Below are 22024 nucleotides of genomic sequence, written 5' to 3'. Positions count from 1 at the left end.
GAAGAAAGGCAGGTTCAGATACAGCCGACCATGTGCATCTTGGGGCAACCAGAAGCATTTCTATGAAGCTCTTAAACTTCTAAAACACACACATTTTGGTATTAATTTTTAAAAGCTATATAATTACTAACTTTGATGTCCTCTCTAACTTAAGCTCTGAAAACTATTTAAACAAAAAAGTTTTGTTGCTACTTTGTGTGGATTATTGTGGATTTATAATGTAAAGAAAGTGTAATCTGAAAGTCTTCTATTTAGAATGTGCTAATGTTGCTTTTTAATAAGTCTATTTGAGACAGGATGGGCAGTTTTCTGGGTAAACTATATTATCTATTGGATGCAAAGCATTCCACACACAGTTTTCTATGAAGTGAGGTGGACTCATTATAATGGCACTGGTTCATTAAGTGTTTCTTCTGCCTCTCACAACTCGCAGTGTGTTGTCCTTGAATTTGAATTTACCTACTAGTACCAAGTCCACAAGTAATTGTCCCTCTTGTTTTCAGTGGTAAGAATTGAATTTAGGGCCTCTAACACACAAAAGAATTTCTCATGTCTCATGCATTATTGCCCTTTTAGATTTTGTGCGTGTGTGTGTGTGTGTGTGTGTGTGTGTGTGTGTGTGTGTGTATGTGTGTATTTATTCATTTTCATTTGTATGACTGTGGGTTGGCATGCATATATCACAACATGTGTGTGGATACATGTGAAGATCAGAGGACAACCTCAGATGTCATTAGAGGCACCATGTATTCCAGGCTAGCTGGCCCCTGAGTTTCCAGGATCTGGTCCTACCTCCAACCTTGCCTTAGGAGTCCTGGGGTGACAGCCACCTCGAGCTATTCCCTGGGTTCTGAGAATCAGAATTAAGTCCTAATGCTTGTTGCCCAGCAGGAACCTCTGCTCACAGAGCCCGTTCCCTGCCTCATGTGTTTGTTCTTGGGGGCAGAAGATTTACACCTTGTACCCAAGAATCAATCAAGATATTTAACATCCTATTCAGCTTCCTCTCCTGTGCAAGCAAAGTGGTGCACAGACAAAATTCCCAAGTCTTCCTTCTCTAAGAGCCGTAGTTAACATGTCATTACCACTAGAATTCAGGTCGCTTTATCTACACTTGAATATCTTCCCACAATTTGAAAGAAGGAAAATGGATCTAATCCCTGTTTGTAACTCTGTTGTGAAATGTGAAGGATTAAAAATATACAAAAACATTGAAGGCCAAATGCTTTGTGGGATGGTCTGTATGTCAAATGCTCTGATTGGTCAATAAATAAAACACTGATTGGCCAGTGGCCAGGCAGGAAGTATAGGCGGGACAAGGAGAAAAGAGAATTCTGGGAAGTGGAAGGCTGAGTCAGGGAGATAGCCGCTGCCATAACAAGCAGCATGTGAAGATGCTGGTAAGCCACAAGCCACGTGGCAAGGTATAGATTTATAGAAATGGGTTAATTTAAGATATAAGAACAGTTAGCAAGAAGCCTGTCACAGCCATACAGTTTGTAAGCAATATAAGTCTTTGTGTTTACTTGGTTGGGTCTGAGCGGCTGTGGGACTGGCGGGTGTCAGAGATTTGTCCTGACTGTGGGCCAAGCAGGAAAATTCTAGCTACAGCCAAATATGGTGTACATGGCTAAAATCCCAACACTGGGGAGGCTGAGCCAGGAGGATAACAAGGTCAAAGCCGGCCTGGGAAACTTGTTGAGACTTTGCATCAAAATAGTGTAAAATGAGAGTCTGGGGACAGCCCAATAAGTCCTCCAACCAAATATTATTCCAAAATAATACTCAAGGTCTTAGACTGAAGTTTAATGGTCAGATGCTTGCCTAGCAACTTATGCAACAAGCCAGGCTTGATGCTCAGCACTGAAAACAGAGAGACGCATACCATTCCAATACCTGGCTTTCCTGTATTCTCACAGATACTGCCTGTGCTCCTCCATTTTGTTAGGTAAATTCCATTCATATCTCACTACTCATGGTTAGGTCAGGAGGCTGGAAAGCATTCCTTAACTTTTTGACTGGAAAGAAATTAAAATTTTTTCCAATGACTTGAAGTCACAAAATTGGTAGTGTTCCACATGTCAAGGAGGCACATTACAATTTGAAAATAAATATATGAAAACTACTTACCGCTTATTACAATGAAGATCATAAATAGGTGTTTTAAACTGAATAGACTTCACCATTTCCCCAGTACGCAGTGAATACAGATCCACGCAGCAGTACGGTGGTGTTGTCCTAAAAAACAAACACGACTTTAAGAAAAGAGAAGAGAGCACACCACACATGTCCTTAGCACATGGCATTAAGAAATTCATTCAAGCCGGGCAGTGGTGGCGCACCCCTTCATCCCAGCACTTGGGAGAGAGAGGCAAGCAGATCTCTGTGAGTTTGAGGCCTGCCTGGTCTACAGAGGGAGTTCCAGGACAGCCAGGGCTACACAGAGAAACCCTGCCTCAAAAAACAAAAACAAACAAAAATGAAGAAGAAAGAAATTAAAAGGTTATAACACAAAATAAAAGTAATCCACCCAAGGCAACTCATTTTTAAAAACGTAGCATCGGGCCAAGCTGGGTGAGCCAAACCTTTAATTCTGGCACTCAGAAGGCAGAATAAAAATATATTAAAACATTGGAGGCCAAATATGTTGTACATGCCTAAAATCCCAACACTGGGGAGGCAGGTATATCTCTGTGAGTTCCAGTTCAGGGAAGGACGTAGAAGGAATGGAATGAAAAAGATTACAATTTTATAAACAAATTGGTAAACATGTTCATTATAAGAAATATTTTCTTAATCTTATTAAAGGAACTAAGAAGGGATCATGCCCACCAATACTAAAAACGTGTAGTAAGAGACTAGTGGGGCTGGAGAGATGGCTTGGAGGTAAAGAGCACTGGCTGCTCTTCCAGAGGACCTGAGTTCAATTCAGAACACACACATGGCAGCTCACAACTATCTGTAACTCCAGGATCCAACACCCTCACACAGACATACATGTAGGCAAAACATCAATAAAATAAAAATAAATACATTTTTTTAAAAAAGGATTAAAATAGCTTAAAACGAACAAATAAAATTAGTAGATAATGCATATAAATGTAAAATACTGGAAATGTGATGCTAAAATTAGACAGAAAGTGAATGATTCAGTTTATCAAGGTAGGTAGATTCTATGCATAAATGAAAACACAATTTATGGGAAAGAATGCTGCCTTTATTTGCTTCAAACCTGGTTGGGTGTGTATAAAGCTCAACAGTGTGAAGAGAAAAGATACATGTAATGTCCCCGGACATTAAAGACAATTGTTGTGGTTCATACATGGACTGATCAAGGTCACTAGATACAAGGTATACATAAATTTACCATCAGAGCTTTGAAAATGAAGAAAAATGAAAAAGTGCAATTTTAAAATACCACACACAGCAGTCTTCAAGGATTCAACTCACAATGCACAAAAATAAAAACTAAAAGTAAATTAAACTTTTTGCACAGCTGAAGTCAGGTGTGGCAGCACATACCTGTAATTCTCACATATAAGGAGTTCTAAGCCAGCCCTCTCAAAAATTAAAAGATCCCTTAATACACACGAACAGTTAAGGATCTATATACTTTTCTGGCCAGTTAATAATTTTTATTGAAAGCATAATGCTATTAAATTTTGATGGTCTTTATTGTATTTGAAAATTAACTGGGAAAGTGCCATAGGTCTAAAAAGGAAACAGCCAACTACTCTGTCTCCATCCAGTGTCTGCAGCCTATTCTTAAGTGAGAAAAACTATGAAAATATCTGCATCTAAAGTTGTCCTCTGACCTCCACAAGCATTCTATGGCATATACAACCACAAACACAAACATTCACAAAGTAAAAATACAGGCCCAGCAAGTAAAGGCACTTGCCAGAAGGCTTAACAACCTGGGCTCCATCCCCACGGTTCAGAGAGTGGAAGAGATCTATCTCCCAAATTGTCTCTGACTTCCACCTACGTACACCCTAGGCCACAAGCAAGTCCAAACATTACTTATGTACACACGAATACACAAAAAAATTAAAATTTAAAAACAAATATACTAATTTTCATAGCACAAAAATAAATCAGAGAATGTCTCACTGTAACAAAAACCCTCTATGTGTAGAAATAAACAATTCAGTGACGGCCAGGGACAGCAACACAGGGACACAGAGGACAAAGTGGACTGAGCCACCCCTGGTATGGGCGGAACTGCTATTCTACCAGGATGGTGGAAGGCATTACCTTGCATATATTCAGAGTAACTGAAGATAAGAAAAAACTTTCTAAAATCTCGATATTTAATTTCTAAAACTAACAAAATGCAAATTAATCAGATCTTCTGCTGCTGGGAGGACAATTTAGCAAACAATGAAACATAACAGGAAGGGGCAAACTCATTTCCAGTGAGGTGCTCATGACCATGACCGCACTAGATAATCCAACTGCTTCCCGGCCCATGCGCTTCCCGGGCCCATGGACAGACTTTGTTTTCCAACATCCTCATAGAGGTGGGAAACACCATGAAGCCTCACTTCAATGCTACTAACAGGTCAGCACTATAAACAATGTACATATTGGGAAAACACCTAACCATTAGTAAAAAAAAAAAAAAAAAAAAAAAAAAGTAATCCTTTAAGAGTTCTTACTAATTCATACATTCATGAGGCAGCCAACATCTTCCTGCCCATGATGTGAGCAAGTGCTTGCAAGCATGCCCAGCATTCTCTCTTTTGAAAAGCCTTGCCCATCTGCGTGGAACACAGCAAGAGAGGCTTTGCTCTAAGGCAGCTAAAGAGAAAGCTTTCCATAAACCACGGGGTCTGCATGTCCCACAACTTGCCATACTGCAAAACAAGCTTTGCTTTGTACTACGACACACCACTCATGCACCACAGAACACAATGCCATAATAAAGTTATATAGTTGTCTGGGTTCTACATAGCTCAGATAGACTGGCATGCCTAACTGTGTGTTTGCCACTGAAACAGAGGTATGACTTCACTTCAGGATTAATCTGATTCTTTCAAACAGAAAATTCCTACTACAAATTTAGAAACCCAAGAATTTAACTGAGTTCATTTCGAGTGAAAGGCTGAGTCCACAGGAAAAAAAAAAGGTACAACTGAATTAGAAAATGAGTGTGTAAAACCTCAGAATTGAGCCAAACCAATGGTGTTTTGGGTTTTTTTTTTTTTTGGTTTTTCGAGACAGGGTTTCTCTGTGTAGCTTTGCGCCTTTCCTGGGACTCACTTGGTAGCCCGGGCTGGCCTCGAACTCACAGAGATCCGCCTGGCTCTGCCTCCCGAGTGCTGGGATTAAAGGCATGTGCCACCACCGCCCGGCCAATGGTGTTTTTTAACACATATATCAAAATAAACAATAAATGTAGATTGTAATTTCTATCATCAATACAGAAATAGATGTAATTCAGCTCAATTGACCTAGCCCTTACATAAGTGAGGTGTTTTATAATAAGTTACAAAGCAAGTGTGTCGAACAAAACTTTTATACAAACAATCTGTTAGCTGTTGTACACCTGACTCATGTTCATAAAGGAAGTTATTAATATTTTATGAGGAAATTCCTAATTTTCATGTATTACAATAGCCAAAGGAATGGAATTTATATAGTCAACTCACTTCAGTGAGAAAGGTTGATTACAGCTATTTAAAGATCAAGGCTGGGTTTTTTTTTTTCCTTTTAATGAAAAAGCTTTCTTTAAAAGCAATTATAAACCACAAAACAACATGGATTCCAGGATGAGAGAATGTTGAAAATATAATGAATATAGAAGATAAGAAAGCACCAACATGATCATTTAGATGAATCTATAGTTGGAAATGACACTAGTCAAACAAAAAGAGCCATACTTATCAAATCTTTTTAACTCTGAATAATCAAATATCATAAACTCAGGCCTAAATTCTCAAATCCACAACTAATTACAACTCATTCCCCCATAGACTTTCTTTCACATACTCCTTAATAACTAGGCATTACCATTATAACTTCTGTGTGCTGGCTAATTTTATGTCAACTAGACACAGGCTAGAGTCATTTGAAAGAAAGGGAACCCAAATTGAGAAAATGCCTCCATAAGACTGGGCTGTAGACAAGCCTGTAGTGCATTTTCTTAATTAGTGATTGATGGAGGAGGGTCCAGGCCATTGTGGGTGGGGTCATCCCTGGGCTGGTACAGAGGAAGCCATGAAGATCAAGCCAGCAAGCAGCACTCCTCCATGGCCTCTACATCAGCTCCTATCTCCAGGTTCCAGCCATGTTTTGAGTTCCTGTCCTGATTTCCTTTGATGATGGACTACCATGTAAAAGAGTAAGCCAAATAGACTGTTTCTTCCCCAAGTTGCTTTTGGTCATGGTGTTTCATTACAACAGAAACCCTAAATAAGGCAGAAATTGATGCCAGGATAGTAGGGTGTTGCTATGACAGACCTGACCATGTTGTTTTGGTGAGCATTGTGGATAGTCTTTGGAACTTTGGGCTAAAATAGCCATTGACTGTTGAGAGCTCAGCAAGCTGCTCTGGAGGAGCTTGGAAGATTAGAGTGTTGAGAACAGAGCAGATGATGGAGGCCTTGGGAAGGTTCAGAGGGAAGAATCTACTGGACCATTAGTGTGCAGAATCTGTGGTTCTGGTCAACTCAAGCTAAATAAACAGCTGTGATTAATAAAAGATCACAGCCACTGAAGTAAAACCATTGCTTTACTGGGACAATTGATGGTGGTGGGGTGGAGGGAAGAAATCATCAGTGGTGATTAAGAAGAGACCAGCATCACTGAAGTGAAATGTTCTGGGAAGTGTTTCCTTAGAGTCAGCACACTGAGAACAGCTGAGGCTTGGCACTGTGTGGGAGGGCTGGAGTCCCTGAAAAAGGCCTAGGAGAGGCAAATGGTTAAAGTAAATTGGGGTTACAGCAAGAGCTCCCAGCATTTTGGAGATGCTAGTACTGTGGGATGACCACCAAGATGAGCAGCAGCAGCACTGGAGTGCCCCAGATCCAGAAAAACTGCCCAAGCCCTTTTGGAGGAGTCCATAAGAGCCTAAGTAAATTCCAGATATTGGACACTGAGTGATTTACCCTGTTCAATTTCGGCTTTGCTTGGTTCAGATTATGACTGTGCCCAGGTTCCTCCCTCTTAAAGTAAGAAATATTTGGGTTATCTGTTATTTTATAGGAGTCCACAGTTGGGAGACTTTGAATTTTTAAAAGAGACTTGTGATTTTTACAGGGACTGAACTTGTAAGGTGTTTGAACTGGTAAAGATGATGGGACTTTTTGTAATATTTTATATTTGTGATATTAATTTGAGATCTTGAGAATGAACTAAAAGAAAAGGTTATATCTTTAAAAGTTGTGTTTCAAGTTGACAAGGTATCAACTGTAGTCTTGTCTGTTTTTTTCTTTTTTTTTTTCCTCCTTGCAAAATAATGAAACAAGGTTTCTCTGTGTAGCCCTGGCTGTCCTGGAACTCCATCTGTAGACCAGGCTGACCTCAAACTCACAGAGATCTAGCTCTGCCTCCTGAGTGCTAGGATTAAAGGCATGTGCAACCACTGCCCAGCTTCAATTGTGGTGTTTTCATCAACCCTAACTGAGATCATTAGAGAGGGAAAGCTGCCCCAGTCCCCTACAAGACGCAACACTTGGGTGAGCAGGCCCTGCACCTAACCTGGGCAGCACAATAGAGCCAGTCCTTTTGGCAGAGGTGCGGATGAGTCAGCCCCAAAGCTGTGAGCATAGGAGAGCTATCCCCATGTGGCAGCATGGGCAGGGCAGAGGTTCCTTCCCCTGCCCCAACAATCATTGCATGAGGCAGGTGGAAGAGCTGGCCCTGAGGTCCTAAGAGCAGGAGAGTTGTTCCTGCCCCTCATCAGTTGCAGCACTCAGAGAGTGGCCCCTACACCATGCCTTAAGGTGTGGGTGTGAGAGAACCCACCCAGAGGACATCAAAGCAGGAGTACTGGCCCCACCGCTGAACTAGCCAGGGCAGTGCAGGAGAGCTCACCCTGGTGGTGAGGACAAGGGACAGCTGGTGTTCGACCAACCCTGCAACTAACTACCTAGGCCCAGAACAAGAGTGACGAGTTGTCCCACTCAAACATCTACCCTATGTGTGACTGCTGAAGGGACCGGCCCTGCAGGTGCAGGATCTCCACTAAACAGGGCAACAACAGGATAACCAAGAGGAGTTCCAGTGAGGGTCCAATATCAATAGTGAAGCAGAAACCAGAGGCCTAGAACCAGACCCATGACTCTTTGCAATGAACAGTTGCAAGTAAACATATATGGATAAAAGGGTTTATTAAGTGATTAACTGTGTCACACTACAGCTTCCATGACAACACTAATTTTGGGGGGTTTTTTCTATTTTTCTTACTCTTATATTTTATTTTTTTGCAGGGGAAGATACAAGGGCAGAGGGCAGATATGAAGGGATGGGGAAATAAATGGGATGGAGATGCATGACGTGAAAGACACAAAAAATAAATTAAAAGGAGATTTAAAAACTGGGATATAGATAGCAGTGACAGTTACATGCTATTATGAACAATTTAAAATCACTGTGTTGTACACTTACCAATTCAATGATCATCTTGTTAAGTACATTTCAATACAATAAAAACAAAGCAATTAAAAAATAAAAAAGAAACCCTAACTGAGACACTGTTACCAATCATTAACTAGCAGCATTTGTTGTAACAGGCAGTCTCTGGAAAAGCATGGTAACTAGCCCAGAAGCCCAGCATGGTGGGACTGTCTGTATTTCCAGAATTTGGGAGGTTAAGATGGGAGGATTACCTGGGAGTCAGTGTCAACCTGGGCACAGAGTGAGCTTCAGATCAGTTTGGGCTTAAGTGAGATCCTGCCTCAAAACAACTACATATGAATGGATAAAGAAAAATCATATTTCTTAATGAACTAGCCAAAGATCCTGTCTCAAAACAATAAGCCAGATACAATGTCACTCTCACTAGATTGGGCAAAATTTTAAAGTAAAAAAACTCTCAAGAGAAACTAGAATTCTGGTCTATGAGTGGTGGTGAAATGGCCTCCACATGATTCTGTAAAGAGTGCCTGGTTCCTAACTTGTGGCTATATATAGCTCATGCATATATACCACCTATGCATATGGAAACAAAAGGTCAATGCTGGATGTCTACCTTAATCATCCTCCCCATTATTTTAAGGAACGGGCCTTTCAGTGAACCTACTGCTCACCCAATTGGCCAACTTACATAGTAAGCACCAAGGATATGCCTGTCTCTGCATCTCACCCCCAGCACGTCACCCACCTGTTACATGGGTGCTGTGGGTCAAAATTCAGGTCTTCACATTTACACAAGCATGCAGTTTACCTACTCAGCCATCTCCACAGCCTGTGGTGTGAAAGCTGTGGGGCCTGCACTAGAATTGAGTCACTAGCAGGTGCACCTTTGAAGGTTGGTTATTCCTCACCCTGATTCTGGCCTGTAGTCTCGGCTTCCTGGTGGTCAGCTGCCATGTGAAGACCCACATGCTCCCATCACAGACACTCCTGGAACCACAGATGTGCCACTACACCATGCATTCCCTGCCAGAGGGACTGAAATCCCTCAGATGACATGAGCCTTTAAGCAGCTGCCAACAGGTGGTGGTGTGCAAAAGTAGCTACCACAGGTGGGAAATGGAAATGGTGTGCTGCCTTTGGGAAAACAGGCTGGCAGCTCCTGAAAAAGTAAAAGAGTATTACCTGTGATGCAAGGACTCCATTCCTAGGCAAACACCCAAGAGAAGTGAAAGCACATGTCTGTGCAAAAGCTGATCCATCAAGGCTCACAACAGCATTTTTGTAATAACTGAAGCACACATATGCTCACAACACACAGATCAGCCGTGGGATAAGCACAGAAAAAGACTATTCTGCTGGACAGTACTGACATGATCGGCCATGTGGATGAACCTCAAAAACATTATGCTAAGTAAAAGAAGCAGAGACGCAAATAGCCTCCTCGTGTAGAAATCCATTTGTCTAAGATATCCTGAATAGGTAAATCCGTGGAGACAAAACACAGATTTCTGGCTGCCTGAGTTAGAGGGAGGAGGAAATGGGGATTGACAGCCTAATGGGTGTGTTTTCCTTCAACGTGTGGAAAATGGGTTGGAACCAGATAACAGGTAACTGTTCTGCAACATTGCCAACGAACTACAATTTAGCAGGGTATGTTTTGTTTTATTAATTCACTTCAAATTTAACAAAGGAAGGCAGGCAGCATGCATGCCAAACAGATTAATAAAAAGTAAATAAGCCACAGAACTAATCAAAGCAGCAGAGACTGGGGTGGGGACATAATGGCAAGTGATTCAATACTATGGAACACACAAACAACCTAACTGCAAATGGACCAAATAACAGAGCTGCAGGACACGTGAGGCAAAAGCTGGAAAGTGAAAGTGACATTAATATATGGGATTTCAACATGCCAGGCAAGAGACAGAAAAGGAGACACAGGAGTATGGAGGAGGCAGCAGAAGGATTCATGAAAGGCCATATGGAAACTTTAAATCTTTTTTTTTTTTTTTTTAATTAGGTTTTTCAAGACAAGGTTTCTCTGGGTAGCTTTGGAGCCTGTCCTGGAACTTGCTCTGTAGACCAGTCTGGCCTCGAACTCACAGAGATCCACCTGCCTCTGCTTCCCAAGTGCTGGGATTAAAGGTGAGCGAGCATCTCCACCACCGGGTTTAAACCTTGAGACTTAAATACAAGAGTGGGACATAATAGCATACTCCTTTAATCCAAGCACTCAGGAGTCAGGCAGCCAGATCTCTAAGAGTTTCAGTGAGACCAAGAGAAATATAATACATGCATAAATAAATGAGAAGGGTTAGAACACACATGATATAAAAAGGGAGCAGGGATAAACTTCTGCTTAAAGGTTTAATTAAGCAGGAATAAGCCAGAGGAGTGAGCAGAGTGATCTAGAAGTGGAACCCTGCCTGCATGAGTGGACAATGTTGTTCCCATAAGACAAGGGTAATTAAATGAATATCACAGGACTGTGATATATATATTTGGTTTTTCGAGGCAGGGTTTCTCTGTGTAGTTTTGGTGTCTGTCCTGGATCTCGCTCTGTAGACCAGGCTGGCCTTGAAATCACAGAGATCCACCCGCCTTTTCCTCCCGAGTGCTGGGATTAAAGGCATGCACCACCAATGCCCAGCCAAGAAGGATATATTATTATCTGAGTAAATCTAAAACTAAGAAATGAGAAAGACAGTTGGCTGCCAGGACAGGTACCCAAGGCACCGCTGTAATGTTGGGGTGTCCATCATCAGCCTGCAGGCCTCAAACATCTGACAGACTTTTCCGTGAAACAGGATTTTTGAAGGACTGTCCCACCTTGTCTTGGAGAAATTCAGCAGTCACTTTCTTTTCCTGCTTGACCAATCTGGACAGCATACTGTCAGCAGTCAAGGCAAGGGCAGTTTCTTGCCCAGTGGCTAACCTTTGCCACAAAGAGAGTGAACTCCATATGGAGATTCTTCGATGCCCATCATCATCTCTGAATTAGACTGGTGCTGCCAGGAGCAGACACATCTCATTGTCATGAAAAACTTTATGTTCCTTTAATGACATATTCCATAGATCTCTGAAGTGTTTGAAGACCATATATCTATCTAAATATATCTGTTTCTGACCTTGAAAACATACCTAACATGACTGTAAGTTTGACTATTATAGATGACTATTAATCTGTATTTTTAATTATATATTACATTTTAAATGAGCTGCATAAGCACAATAACCTAAAACAAGAATAGAAACATACATACAGTATAACAGAAATAACTTTAAATTTGTATCAATAAACTAAAATCCATACTAATGTAAAATATTTTTAAATTAATAGCTGTTTTTGGATTAAAGTAGATTCAATAATCTACCCTTTTATCTCATCCTTTCTATAGCCTGTCGCCCTGTTTTCCTTTAGAAAGAGATCTTTGAATTTAACTCCTTTGTTTAGCTTTTTTCCTGACTATGACTCAATAACAATTTGTAACCAATCCTCTCTAAATGATGACAAATATCCCTAACCAATCATTTGGAAATGTGGACATCACTCTCTAGACTACTTCCTGCTATTTGTGGGTGTTATCTTTGGGGGACCCTTGAAAAAACTGAGATAATAATAAAGTTTCATCTCAGCCAGCAGCCTTGAAGCTGTTTTTGATGCTAGATTCTGTGGAGACTATAACAGAGGCATTTTGAGATCCTGGGACATTTGTTTTCATTGGTATCTGATCCCCTTGCTCTGAAAAAAAAATATATATATATATATAAACTTTTAAAGGTATTATACATCACAAGTATAGAAAATGTGATGTGTACAAGTTAGTTAAAGATGATTTTTTTTTTGTTTTATGTTTGAGCAAGTACAATATACATTACTTGTCTTGTAGTTCTTTTAGATTTTTTTTTCATGTCTGTAGACAGGATTTCAGGGTGGCTTATCTGATCAAACCTGATTTTCTTTAACACAGAATGAATCCACACTCTCTAATTTCCTGTGGAAATTAAAGCATAACCTCTACCCCAAATCAATACACCTTTTAACTTAAATTGTGAAGTCAAGACATTTTAAAATATATAGGTTGCACTAATCAAGCAGCATTTATAATCAATGTCTCTTAGCAGCTGTCACTCCTTTCTCAGCAGCCAAAAAATTAAAAGACAACACAATAACATATACTATCCAGAGTCTGTATATTTTGTTATAATAAATGTAATAAAATATATTTTGTTACTCTATTCCTTTCTAAGAACTTTATTATTTTAAAACTATATTTTTTAATCTAAGACTAGATATATTCTTTTTCTTTTCTCTCCCAAGCCTACGTATATTTTTAAGCACACTGTGACCTGTTTAAAGGCTCTTTTCGTCTGAATATGTCCTTACTGTGCATCTGCAACCTTTTCTGTCTGCATGAGCAAAACCTAAACCCATGATGCGGTTCATTTCATGGCAGGCTGGCGGGATCTGCTCTGCTGGCAGCTCAAGCCTGCAGGCATTGCCAGGAGATGCCTCTCTGTACCACAGCTGGCAAGAGAGACCTAAGACTGGGAAGCTGTTCTTGGTTCCATTTTAGAACCTTTTTTTTTTAAGCTTTGTCAGGTTTTATGTGGAAATTCTTGCTCCACATTGCATACCAGGTTGAAGCCTTACCTAATTATTATTTATCAACAAAAGATCAGAAAAAATATTTAAATTTTTTTTTTTTAAATTGCGAGTCAGATATTGGGGGTAGTAAGAACCTGAAAGATCAGAAAAGCATGGAATCATCCAAGAGTGACTTCCTACCTCTTCGGTTCTTTCCCCCAAAAAGAACTGAGATCCTCTCTCAGCCCTGCCTTATTACTTCCTTTCTCCAATCTGTCTACAATCCTCCAAACCTCTACAGTTAGCTTTAGTCAGCTAGTGTCTAGCTCCACCCTCTGACTCCAAGCAAGCTTTATTTGTCAGAACACAATCAAAATATCACACAACAGACACCACCCACTTTGGCTCCATTACATAAAGAAATCAATCTCAAAAAACCAGGAAACTTACTTCCTGCTTGCTAGCTTTAATCATGTTAGACTATGCAGTCTGCTGAGGGAGAAAAGATATCAGCACCAGACCTTGCTGCAATACTAACCTACCAGGGAAGATATGCCCACTGGCACAATGATGGCTGACTGTTAGATAGCAACCAACCACTTTCTGATTGAATTAGAAATCTGTTCCACAGGAGTACTGCAGATCTGGTCAACAGTCCATGGCCCTAAAGGTGCTAGGATAGAACCAACTACTGTCTGTGCTGTGTCACCAAACTGCCTTCTAAACACTTATGTCTATACCTTTATACTTTGCTTTGCAAGTTTTCAACAGACAGTAGTCTGTGGGATTAAAGGCATGTGACTCCCAAGTACTAGGGTTAAAGGTGTGTGCCACCACTACCTGGCTCTGTTTCTCTTTTAGACTAGATTATTCTCGTGTAGTCTGGGGTGGCTTTGAACTCAACAGTTTGCTTCCTGAGTGCTCACCTCAACTGCTGACAGTAAACTGTTCAAATAGACAAGCAAGATTCAAAAGAAAGGACTGCCAAACTTTGCCAAGACAAGGTAGGAAGGCCCTTCAGAATGTCCTGTTTCATAGAAAAGTCTGTCAGATATGCTAGGCTTGTAGGCTGAAGATGGATGCCCCAATGTTACAGAAGAACCTTGGGTGACTATCCAGGCAGTCAGCTGTTTCTATCATTTCCTACATTTTTTTGGAAGTCACTTGCCTGTACTTCCCGTTTACTTAGGTAATATTTTTTCCTTGGGTCTCTGAGGGAGTTGAAGACTAGATAATTACAGTCTCCTACTTTAAAAGGCTATAATGAAAGATATGTGTTTAAATGTTGGTAATAACTTGCCTATGCTACACTATTGTTACTCATTCAGAATCGTCCAAGACTATCTTAACACACTAAAAACAAATGTACCTGAGCTGTGTTGCATAATTAAAGACATTTTTTTCCTATGTTCACATTTACTGTGACAGTAAAGAACAATTTACAAAGTAAAGGAGGCATGTTTCTCCTTATTTGTTATTTATCCTGTGGTGCCAGGAACTGAACCTGGAGCCTAGAACACACTGAGCAAGAGCTCTACAGCTAAGTCAGACTCACCCTACAGTGAACAAATTAATTCAAAGTTACTTTACTTTTTGAAAGTCTCACCAGTAATCTATTATGTGTGAATTGGAGTTAAAAGGTTCAATGACTTTATCAAACATATATGAAGATAACATTTAGGTAAGTTTTATACACTATTATATACTGACTATTTTCAGTTTAAAAAAAAAAAAATCCAGATTGTAGTGAGGCTTAAGTCAAAGCAGCCAAAGTGGGAAAAGATCCAAGGCTGGGAGTTAAACAGGGGTTTAAGTTATACGCACTGTATACCAACCATTCTTGTGTAATGATTTTCTATGGAAGGCTTGACAGTCTATTTTCTAGGTCATGAACTAGGCTTTGAGAATCCACGGAGCAAGGAATCACTAGGCCTCTGTAAACATGTATGGTGCTGAGGACCTCAGCATTTTTTTATTGTAATGAGGTTAGCCATGGCAACTAATACTGTATCTTCTGAATTTAAATACCACCCAAAGAGGGAGCAGTAGACAGACGTAAACGATGCTTAAAGTCTGACGGAGTGCAGGTAAGACAGTTCAGTCAGCAAAGGTACTCGCCACCAAGCCTGACAACTCACGACAACGCCTGTGACCCACATGTGAGAAGGTGAAAACCAACTCCCAAAGGTTGTCTTCTGCCCCTACTTGTGTCCTAAGGCACCCACATGTGTGCACATACAATTAGTGGGTAAAGAGATAAAAAATATATAGGTAATTTAAAACTTGATGGGAAATTGGAATTACAACTCATTGTTTATTAAATTAAATATAAAATATTTCAATTTTATCTCAGGTCTACTTTTTAATTATTTGAACACCATGACACTTGCATTCAGGTATCATGAGAGTCACAATCGTTGTAAACTGGACAAGTTTTCAAAACAGCTTTTTTAAAAAAAAAAGGAATACAATGACTGTCATGTTAATGCCAAGTGAAATATGGCTTTTATGATTTGAAAATCCTAAACATTAATACCATTTCCTTTACAAAGACCATTATTGTTTCCATTCATGATATTTAACAGATTGAAACAAAACTGGGAAAAGTGCAACAAAGTATCTGAGAAAGTGACATTTTCCAAGAATGTGCAATGCTTAAGAAAAATACAAAAAGAGCAAAGATATTTAAAATCTACCAAGAATTGTCAGAAGCATGGAAACACTTATTTTTAAATAGGAAAAAGCTGCACAATCTTCAACATGTGTTGCTAAATCTAAGCCCTTAAATGTAAGAGGGAAATTTTGATAGCATTATAGTATTGTATTCTTATTCCGAGCTTGAAGAACAAAAGCCTGTTGGTCTCCTTCTTTATTAACTAGTATTTAAAAAAAAGAAGAAGAAAGAAAGAAAGAAAATGGAAACTTAGCCATATTATATTAAAAGCTAAAGCTGTGATTAGCCTACTTAGTAACTCTTTATTCTTTCTGAATAAACCCCGGTGACTAAACTTTCTACCATTTCCTCATCTTGAAAAGTGCTAAGAAGGATGCTGTCACAAGGAGGGGTCCAGTCCCTCCTTGTGACACCCAACACACCCAACACAATCTCCACATACAAACAGGAGGGGTGTTAGAAATAAAGCCAGAGTCAAGATATTCTTTGTTTGATTTTGTTTTGAGAAAGTTCCCTGAGTGCTGGGATTAAAGGCCTTGACCACCACACCTGGATTCTGATACTTTGATCCTTGAGCCAACTTGGTGCCTAAGATGGAAAATGCCACACCACAACAGGTTACCAACAAACATATATAATTTTCAAAGGTATAAAAATTGGGGGCTAGAGATGGCTCATTGGAAAAGAGCTTGTTCCACATCCAGAGGACCTGAGTTCACTTCCTAGCAACCACATGATGGCTCACAACCACCTGTAATTCCTGTTCCAGGGAATTTCAACACCCTCTTCTGGCTTTCTCATGCTGCACTCACATGTACATACACGCAGATATACACATGAATAAATAATAAGTTTTAAGAGTATAAAAAGTACATTCTAGTTATGAGGTGCAAGTAAAGTACTTCTCTCACACAGCAGGAAGGAGCAAAGAGTAGTAATCAAGATGATGCCAATATAACTACACCACCAACACTTAGTTTTTCTGCTCAGTTTAAAGCTTTCCCAAATCCGTGAGTCCATCTAAAAGCATCACATAATAAACCACAATTCCGTATCAAGGACGATACCCGTGAATAGTGCTGAAGATGCCTACTGATAAAAAGTCCCAACATTTGTAAGAGCTGTGAGAAGGGATCAAGCTGTTCCACCAAATAACTGCTACCAAAATGGACAGGTTTTCTCTCATGTAGAATTTATTAAAACATTCTTAGTGACAGAATGTAATCAAACTTTTGTACATTTATCAGATTTAAGGGCCTTCTACACTAAATGACAAGCTTCCAGAAGGCAGGGGTTCAGTGTTCTTTGTTGAACATGGCATTGCTCACTGAAAGGATGAAGAATGGTTTATGTAAGCTGGAAGGATTGATTAATGTATTAATGTACATTATTTTTTATATAAAGTATTTTAATATAAAGTATTTCTTAGAAGACAAGCTGCTGCATCTGACATATTTCTGGGGGTGACATGCCACTCCACTTCATCCTAACTCACAGAATGTGCACCAGCAAGAGGGTGTCCTGCTGTGAATACAGAAGATATGCCAATGGAGGCTTGGGAGATGGCCCGCAGAGGCCTGGATCAATCATTAATCAAGAAAATGCCAGACAGGCTTGCCTACAGACTAGTCAGGTGGAGGCATCTTCTCCATTAGGGTCCCTCTTCCCACATGGCCCTAGCTTATATTGAGCTGACAAAGCTGACCAGCACAACACTCCAGTCACTTTATCTGAGATTTTGAAACTGCCTTTCAAATAAATCTCTCTTTCTGCTGGGCATGGTAGTAGTGCCTGCTTGAAAGAGCAGCAATGAAGCTGGGCTGGGCAATCCTAGGTACAGGCCATCCTGAGCTAACTAGCAGACACTCTCTCAAAAGCAACAGTAAAAACAAAACGTCCTTTGAAGGTCTATTTTACGGTTTACCTTAGAAAGAACTGATGAACACAGGAAACTGAGACAGCTACTCTGTAAATTTCCATTTCTGGAATACACACCTGATGTTTCAAATCCCCTCTTGGTGACCCTGGCTCCATGAAGTCTTCTGACACTCTCTACTCCTTTGAGTTAATCATGTAAACTGTGTATTTGAATGGCCCCAGATATCACTATAAGTACTTTCATGTATTATCTCATTTAATCCTTACCAAAATTTAAAATGTAGTCAAAATTTATAGAAGAAAGCTTCTTTTTAAATATCCGATTCAATCTTCATCATAAAGGACTGTGATCTATAATACTCCATATCAAATATCAGGAATCTACTTCTGATCAAAGCAAAGATGTCAGTTTCTCAACATGGACTGTTACTTAAATTGCTGACATCCACCTACTGGAGACAGACAGAGCAGAGAACTCATTCATAAAAAGAATGAAGTTGCTGCACAGTGGCAGCGCACGCCTTTAATCCCAGCACTGGAGACAGAGGCAGGCGGATCTCCATGAGTTCGAGGCCAGCCTGGGCCACAGTGAGTTCCAGGGCAACAAACGATACACAGAGAAACCCTGTCTTGACAAGCCAAAAAGAAAAAAACCTGAAGTTGTACATCATGCATGAGGGTGAATGCCTATAATCCTAGAACTTGATAGGCTGAGTCAGGAGGCTTGCTCTAAGTTTGGAGCTACCCTGGGCTACATAACAAGTACTAGACCATCCACAGCTACACAGAAGAAAGAAACTGCAACCCTGACTTCCTGAGTATCAAACTAGAGGAAATTCACTCAGGTGCCAGAGAGTCAGGTAGAAAAATATGACAATGAACAACAGCAAATACTGTATTGTAGTTTAAATGTGGGATACTCAAATTTCACTTGGCTAAATTCCTTCATTAAACAAAGTAAATTTAAAATAGTAATAGAATTATTAATTAGTAAACTGTTCTACAGACATGCCCCCAACAAAACTGATCAAGAAAATTCTTCAACTGAGACGCCTTCTTCCTAATAAAATGAACCAATACAATGCATCAATTAGAAATTTCTATTAGAATGCTCACTTCAGCAGCACATATACTTTTTATTTATTTATTTTTGGTTTTTTCACATATACTTTTTTAAAAGGTAGAAACACAGAAAACTCTATTCCATTTCCCCATTCTACTAGTAAATTCTGGTGGATAACAAAATATGGAAAACCAGTAGCAGGGATATATAACAAAAAAGAAAAAGTTGGATGTGACTCAGCAACTAAGAGCACACATGGGAAAGGAGTTCAATTCCCAGCACTCACCTGGAGGCACACAACCATCTGTAAATCCACTTCCAGAGACCCTACACCTGCTTCTGGCCTCTTGGAGCACGAGGTACACATGTGGTCCACAGACATACATGCAGACAAAGTGTCATACATATCATAAAATAAAAATAATCTGGACCTGGAATCCCAACACTTAGGAGGCTAGAGCAGAAGAATCCTGGTGAGTTTGAGGTCGCCTGGGCTACTGGTAAGATATCTCAGTCTGTGAAGGTAATTGCCACAAAGACTGACTGGCTAGGTTCGATCCCCAGAATGTACAGGTGGAATGTGAGAACCCACCTCCAGGCATCTTCACAACTAAGAAATGAATTACAGAGCCAGGAATGTTAAGCCAGTAGGCAGCAACTGTCTAGCATGCACTAAGTCGGTGGCTCTCAACCTTCCTAATGCTGTGACACTTTAATAGAGTTCCTCATGTTGTGGTGACCGCCCCCATAAATTTATCTCATTGTTACTTCATAACTGTAATTTTGCTACTGTTATGGATCATAATGTAAATATCTTATATGAAGGATGTCTGATATTTGACTCCCAAAAGGACTGCATCCCATAGGTTGAGAAACGCTGTACTAAGACATGATGACTGCCTCTCAGTTTAAGGTTTAGAAGTTTGAGGATCTCACTGTGTTACAGCTCACTTCTGACTGCTGAATTACAAGTGTGTACCACAACACCCAGCTAGGATAGCAGTATACTAACTTGAAGTTATGATTATAAAGAAACACTGAAAACTAATGGACTACAATCAGAAAACTATATAATTTGGTTATAGTGAAAGAAATCTCATACACATATACACAAAATATTGCTCAGATTTATTTCCCTAAAAGCAAGATGATTTATAAGTGCTTCTCTATTATTATAAATAAAAATCAGACATCATTTTGCTCATCAACAGACGTGTATTTCCATAGCTAAATGAAACATGGTAAAGCCGAATTCAGAATATTCATGTCTGGCTCAACTAACAAAGGCCATTAATTACACCAACTTCTGCGAAGCCAGCTCAGAGACCACAAACACAACCCATTACAGAACAATCAGCCTGCTTTCCTTACTCCTCTGTCACTGCCAACTCCAGAAATCTATTGATGAGTGTGACATTTGAATATAAATGACATTAACACACAAATTGGGGCAGACCCAGTTTCTATTCCCAGCACCCACATGGTGGCTCACCGGTATGTGTACTCCAGGGCCAGGGGATCCAACACCTTCTTCTGGCCTCCTCACGTACCAGACATACATGTGGTACACAGACATACATGCAGGCAAAACATTCATACACATAAAAAATAAAATAAAATAATTCTTTTTTTTTTTTTTTTTTTTTTGAGACAGGGTTTCTCTGTGTAGCTTTGCGCCTCTCCTGGGACTCACTTGGTAGTCCAGGCTGGCCTCGAACTCACAGAGATCCGCCTGGCTCTGCCTCCCGAGTGCTGGGATTAAAGGCGTGCGCCACCACCGCCCGGCCATAAAATAATTCTTAATTGTTTAAACAAATATATGGGCCAGGACCTGGCTATGCCTCTCACCTTGATGTCTTATTTCTATTCCGGACGTGATTCAGAACTTCTCACTATCGGTACAGAAACACACCAGACCGGTGGACTAGCTGACTCGCGCTTCTTCCGAGTCTCATACTGGGCTTGAATCTCCTAATTTTCCAGCCTCATCCTTCTGAATGCTGACATTATTCTTAGCATCTATGCCACAAGGCCATGATAACGATTTTTTTTTTAATGCTTCTGGAACTTGAACCAGTATTACTGAACAGTATTGAATACCCAAACATTAGCTGTTTGCTGTTGAGGAATACTCCACTTAACATTAATTTTAAAACAAGGGAACCCAGCTGATGGGTAAGCAGGAACTCGTTTTATGTTCCAATTCTCTATGAATTTGAAATTATTTGGCAGCTGGCATAGTGGCACACACGGTTAATCCGAGCACTCCAGGCAGAGGCTGGCAGATCTCTGTGAGCCAGCATGGTCTACATAGTGAGTTCCAGAGCAACCTGGGCTATGTAGTAAGACTATCTCAAAAAAAGGAGGGGGGGTGGTAAATTTATAATTATTTAGATTTTTTTATAGAAATTAAAAAGCATTTATAGTGTTTTCACAGTATCAGACAGACGTGAACAGTTTGAGTCATTCTCTCCTGTAAGGATAGGTAAAACAGAATAAAGGGAAGGAAGGCAAATATCCAGGGGAAATGTGAACTGAATATTGCCTTTAACATGAGCAGTTTACTCTGAAGTAATTCATTAGAAGTGAACACGTATCATTGTCTTGGAACTGAAGACATGTTTTTATTAGCATAGGTATGGAACAAAACAGTAATTATTTATACCATGATTTGAAAGTTGGCAGTTCAAAGAAATAGCCTTCATTCACAAATAAAACGATGCAGATGCATGGTCACAGGTGCTACACAAATGTGCAAGTATACAAAAGGCAAAATATCACCATTTCATGGGAGCAATTAGTGACCATAACCTAATCACAGGAGGCTGTGAGCGCAGCACGGCCTTGAAAGAAATTTAATATTCTGTTATAAGGAATAAAAATTCACTTTATTGACCAGGATCAAAAAATAAGTCACAGCATCGAACTATAAAAATTAAAGCTATCCTTTCAGGCTGCCTAAATAAAAAAGGCCACCAAAACACGTTTCCAGTCCTGTGCAAAGACAATTCGGCATAAATGAGCTACACTGCCTTCGGTCTTCTTTACAAATGACCTAAAAGGTCCTTCAATACGGTATGTACGGGCTCCAACTGGAGATCCTACTTCAGAGACACCCTGACACCAGGGCAGACGATGTGAAATCTTGATGCCTCACAAAACATAAGATGAGAGGCCTTTTCGTGTGGCACACAGCACAGAAATGCTCTCAGTAGAGGATGAAAAACAAAGAATTGAA

General features: G+C 40.0%; 1 protein-coding gene across 1 annotated transcript in view; it reads right to left on the bottom strand.

Moving 5' to 3' along the window:
- Positions 1–22024, bottom strand: part of Bcas3 (BCAS3 microtubule associated cell migration factor) — a 109321-nt gene that overhangs the window by 5243 nt on the left and 82054 nt on the right. The window contains 1 exon segment of the mRNA XM_059270704.1: positions 2127–2238. Coding sequence (XP_059126687.1) covers positions 2127–2238 — 112 coding nt within the window.

This window comes from Peromyscus eremicus, chromosome 8a, assembly GCF_949786415.1.
Source record: "Peromyscus eremicus chromosome 8a, PerEre_H2_v1, whole genome shotgun sequence".
NCBI classification, from domain to species: Eukaryota; Metazoa; Chordata; class Mammalia; order Rodentia; family Cricetidae; genus Peromyscus; species Peromyscus eremicus.
This window is presented reverse-complemented; position numbering and strand designations above follow the sequence as displayed.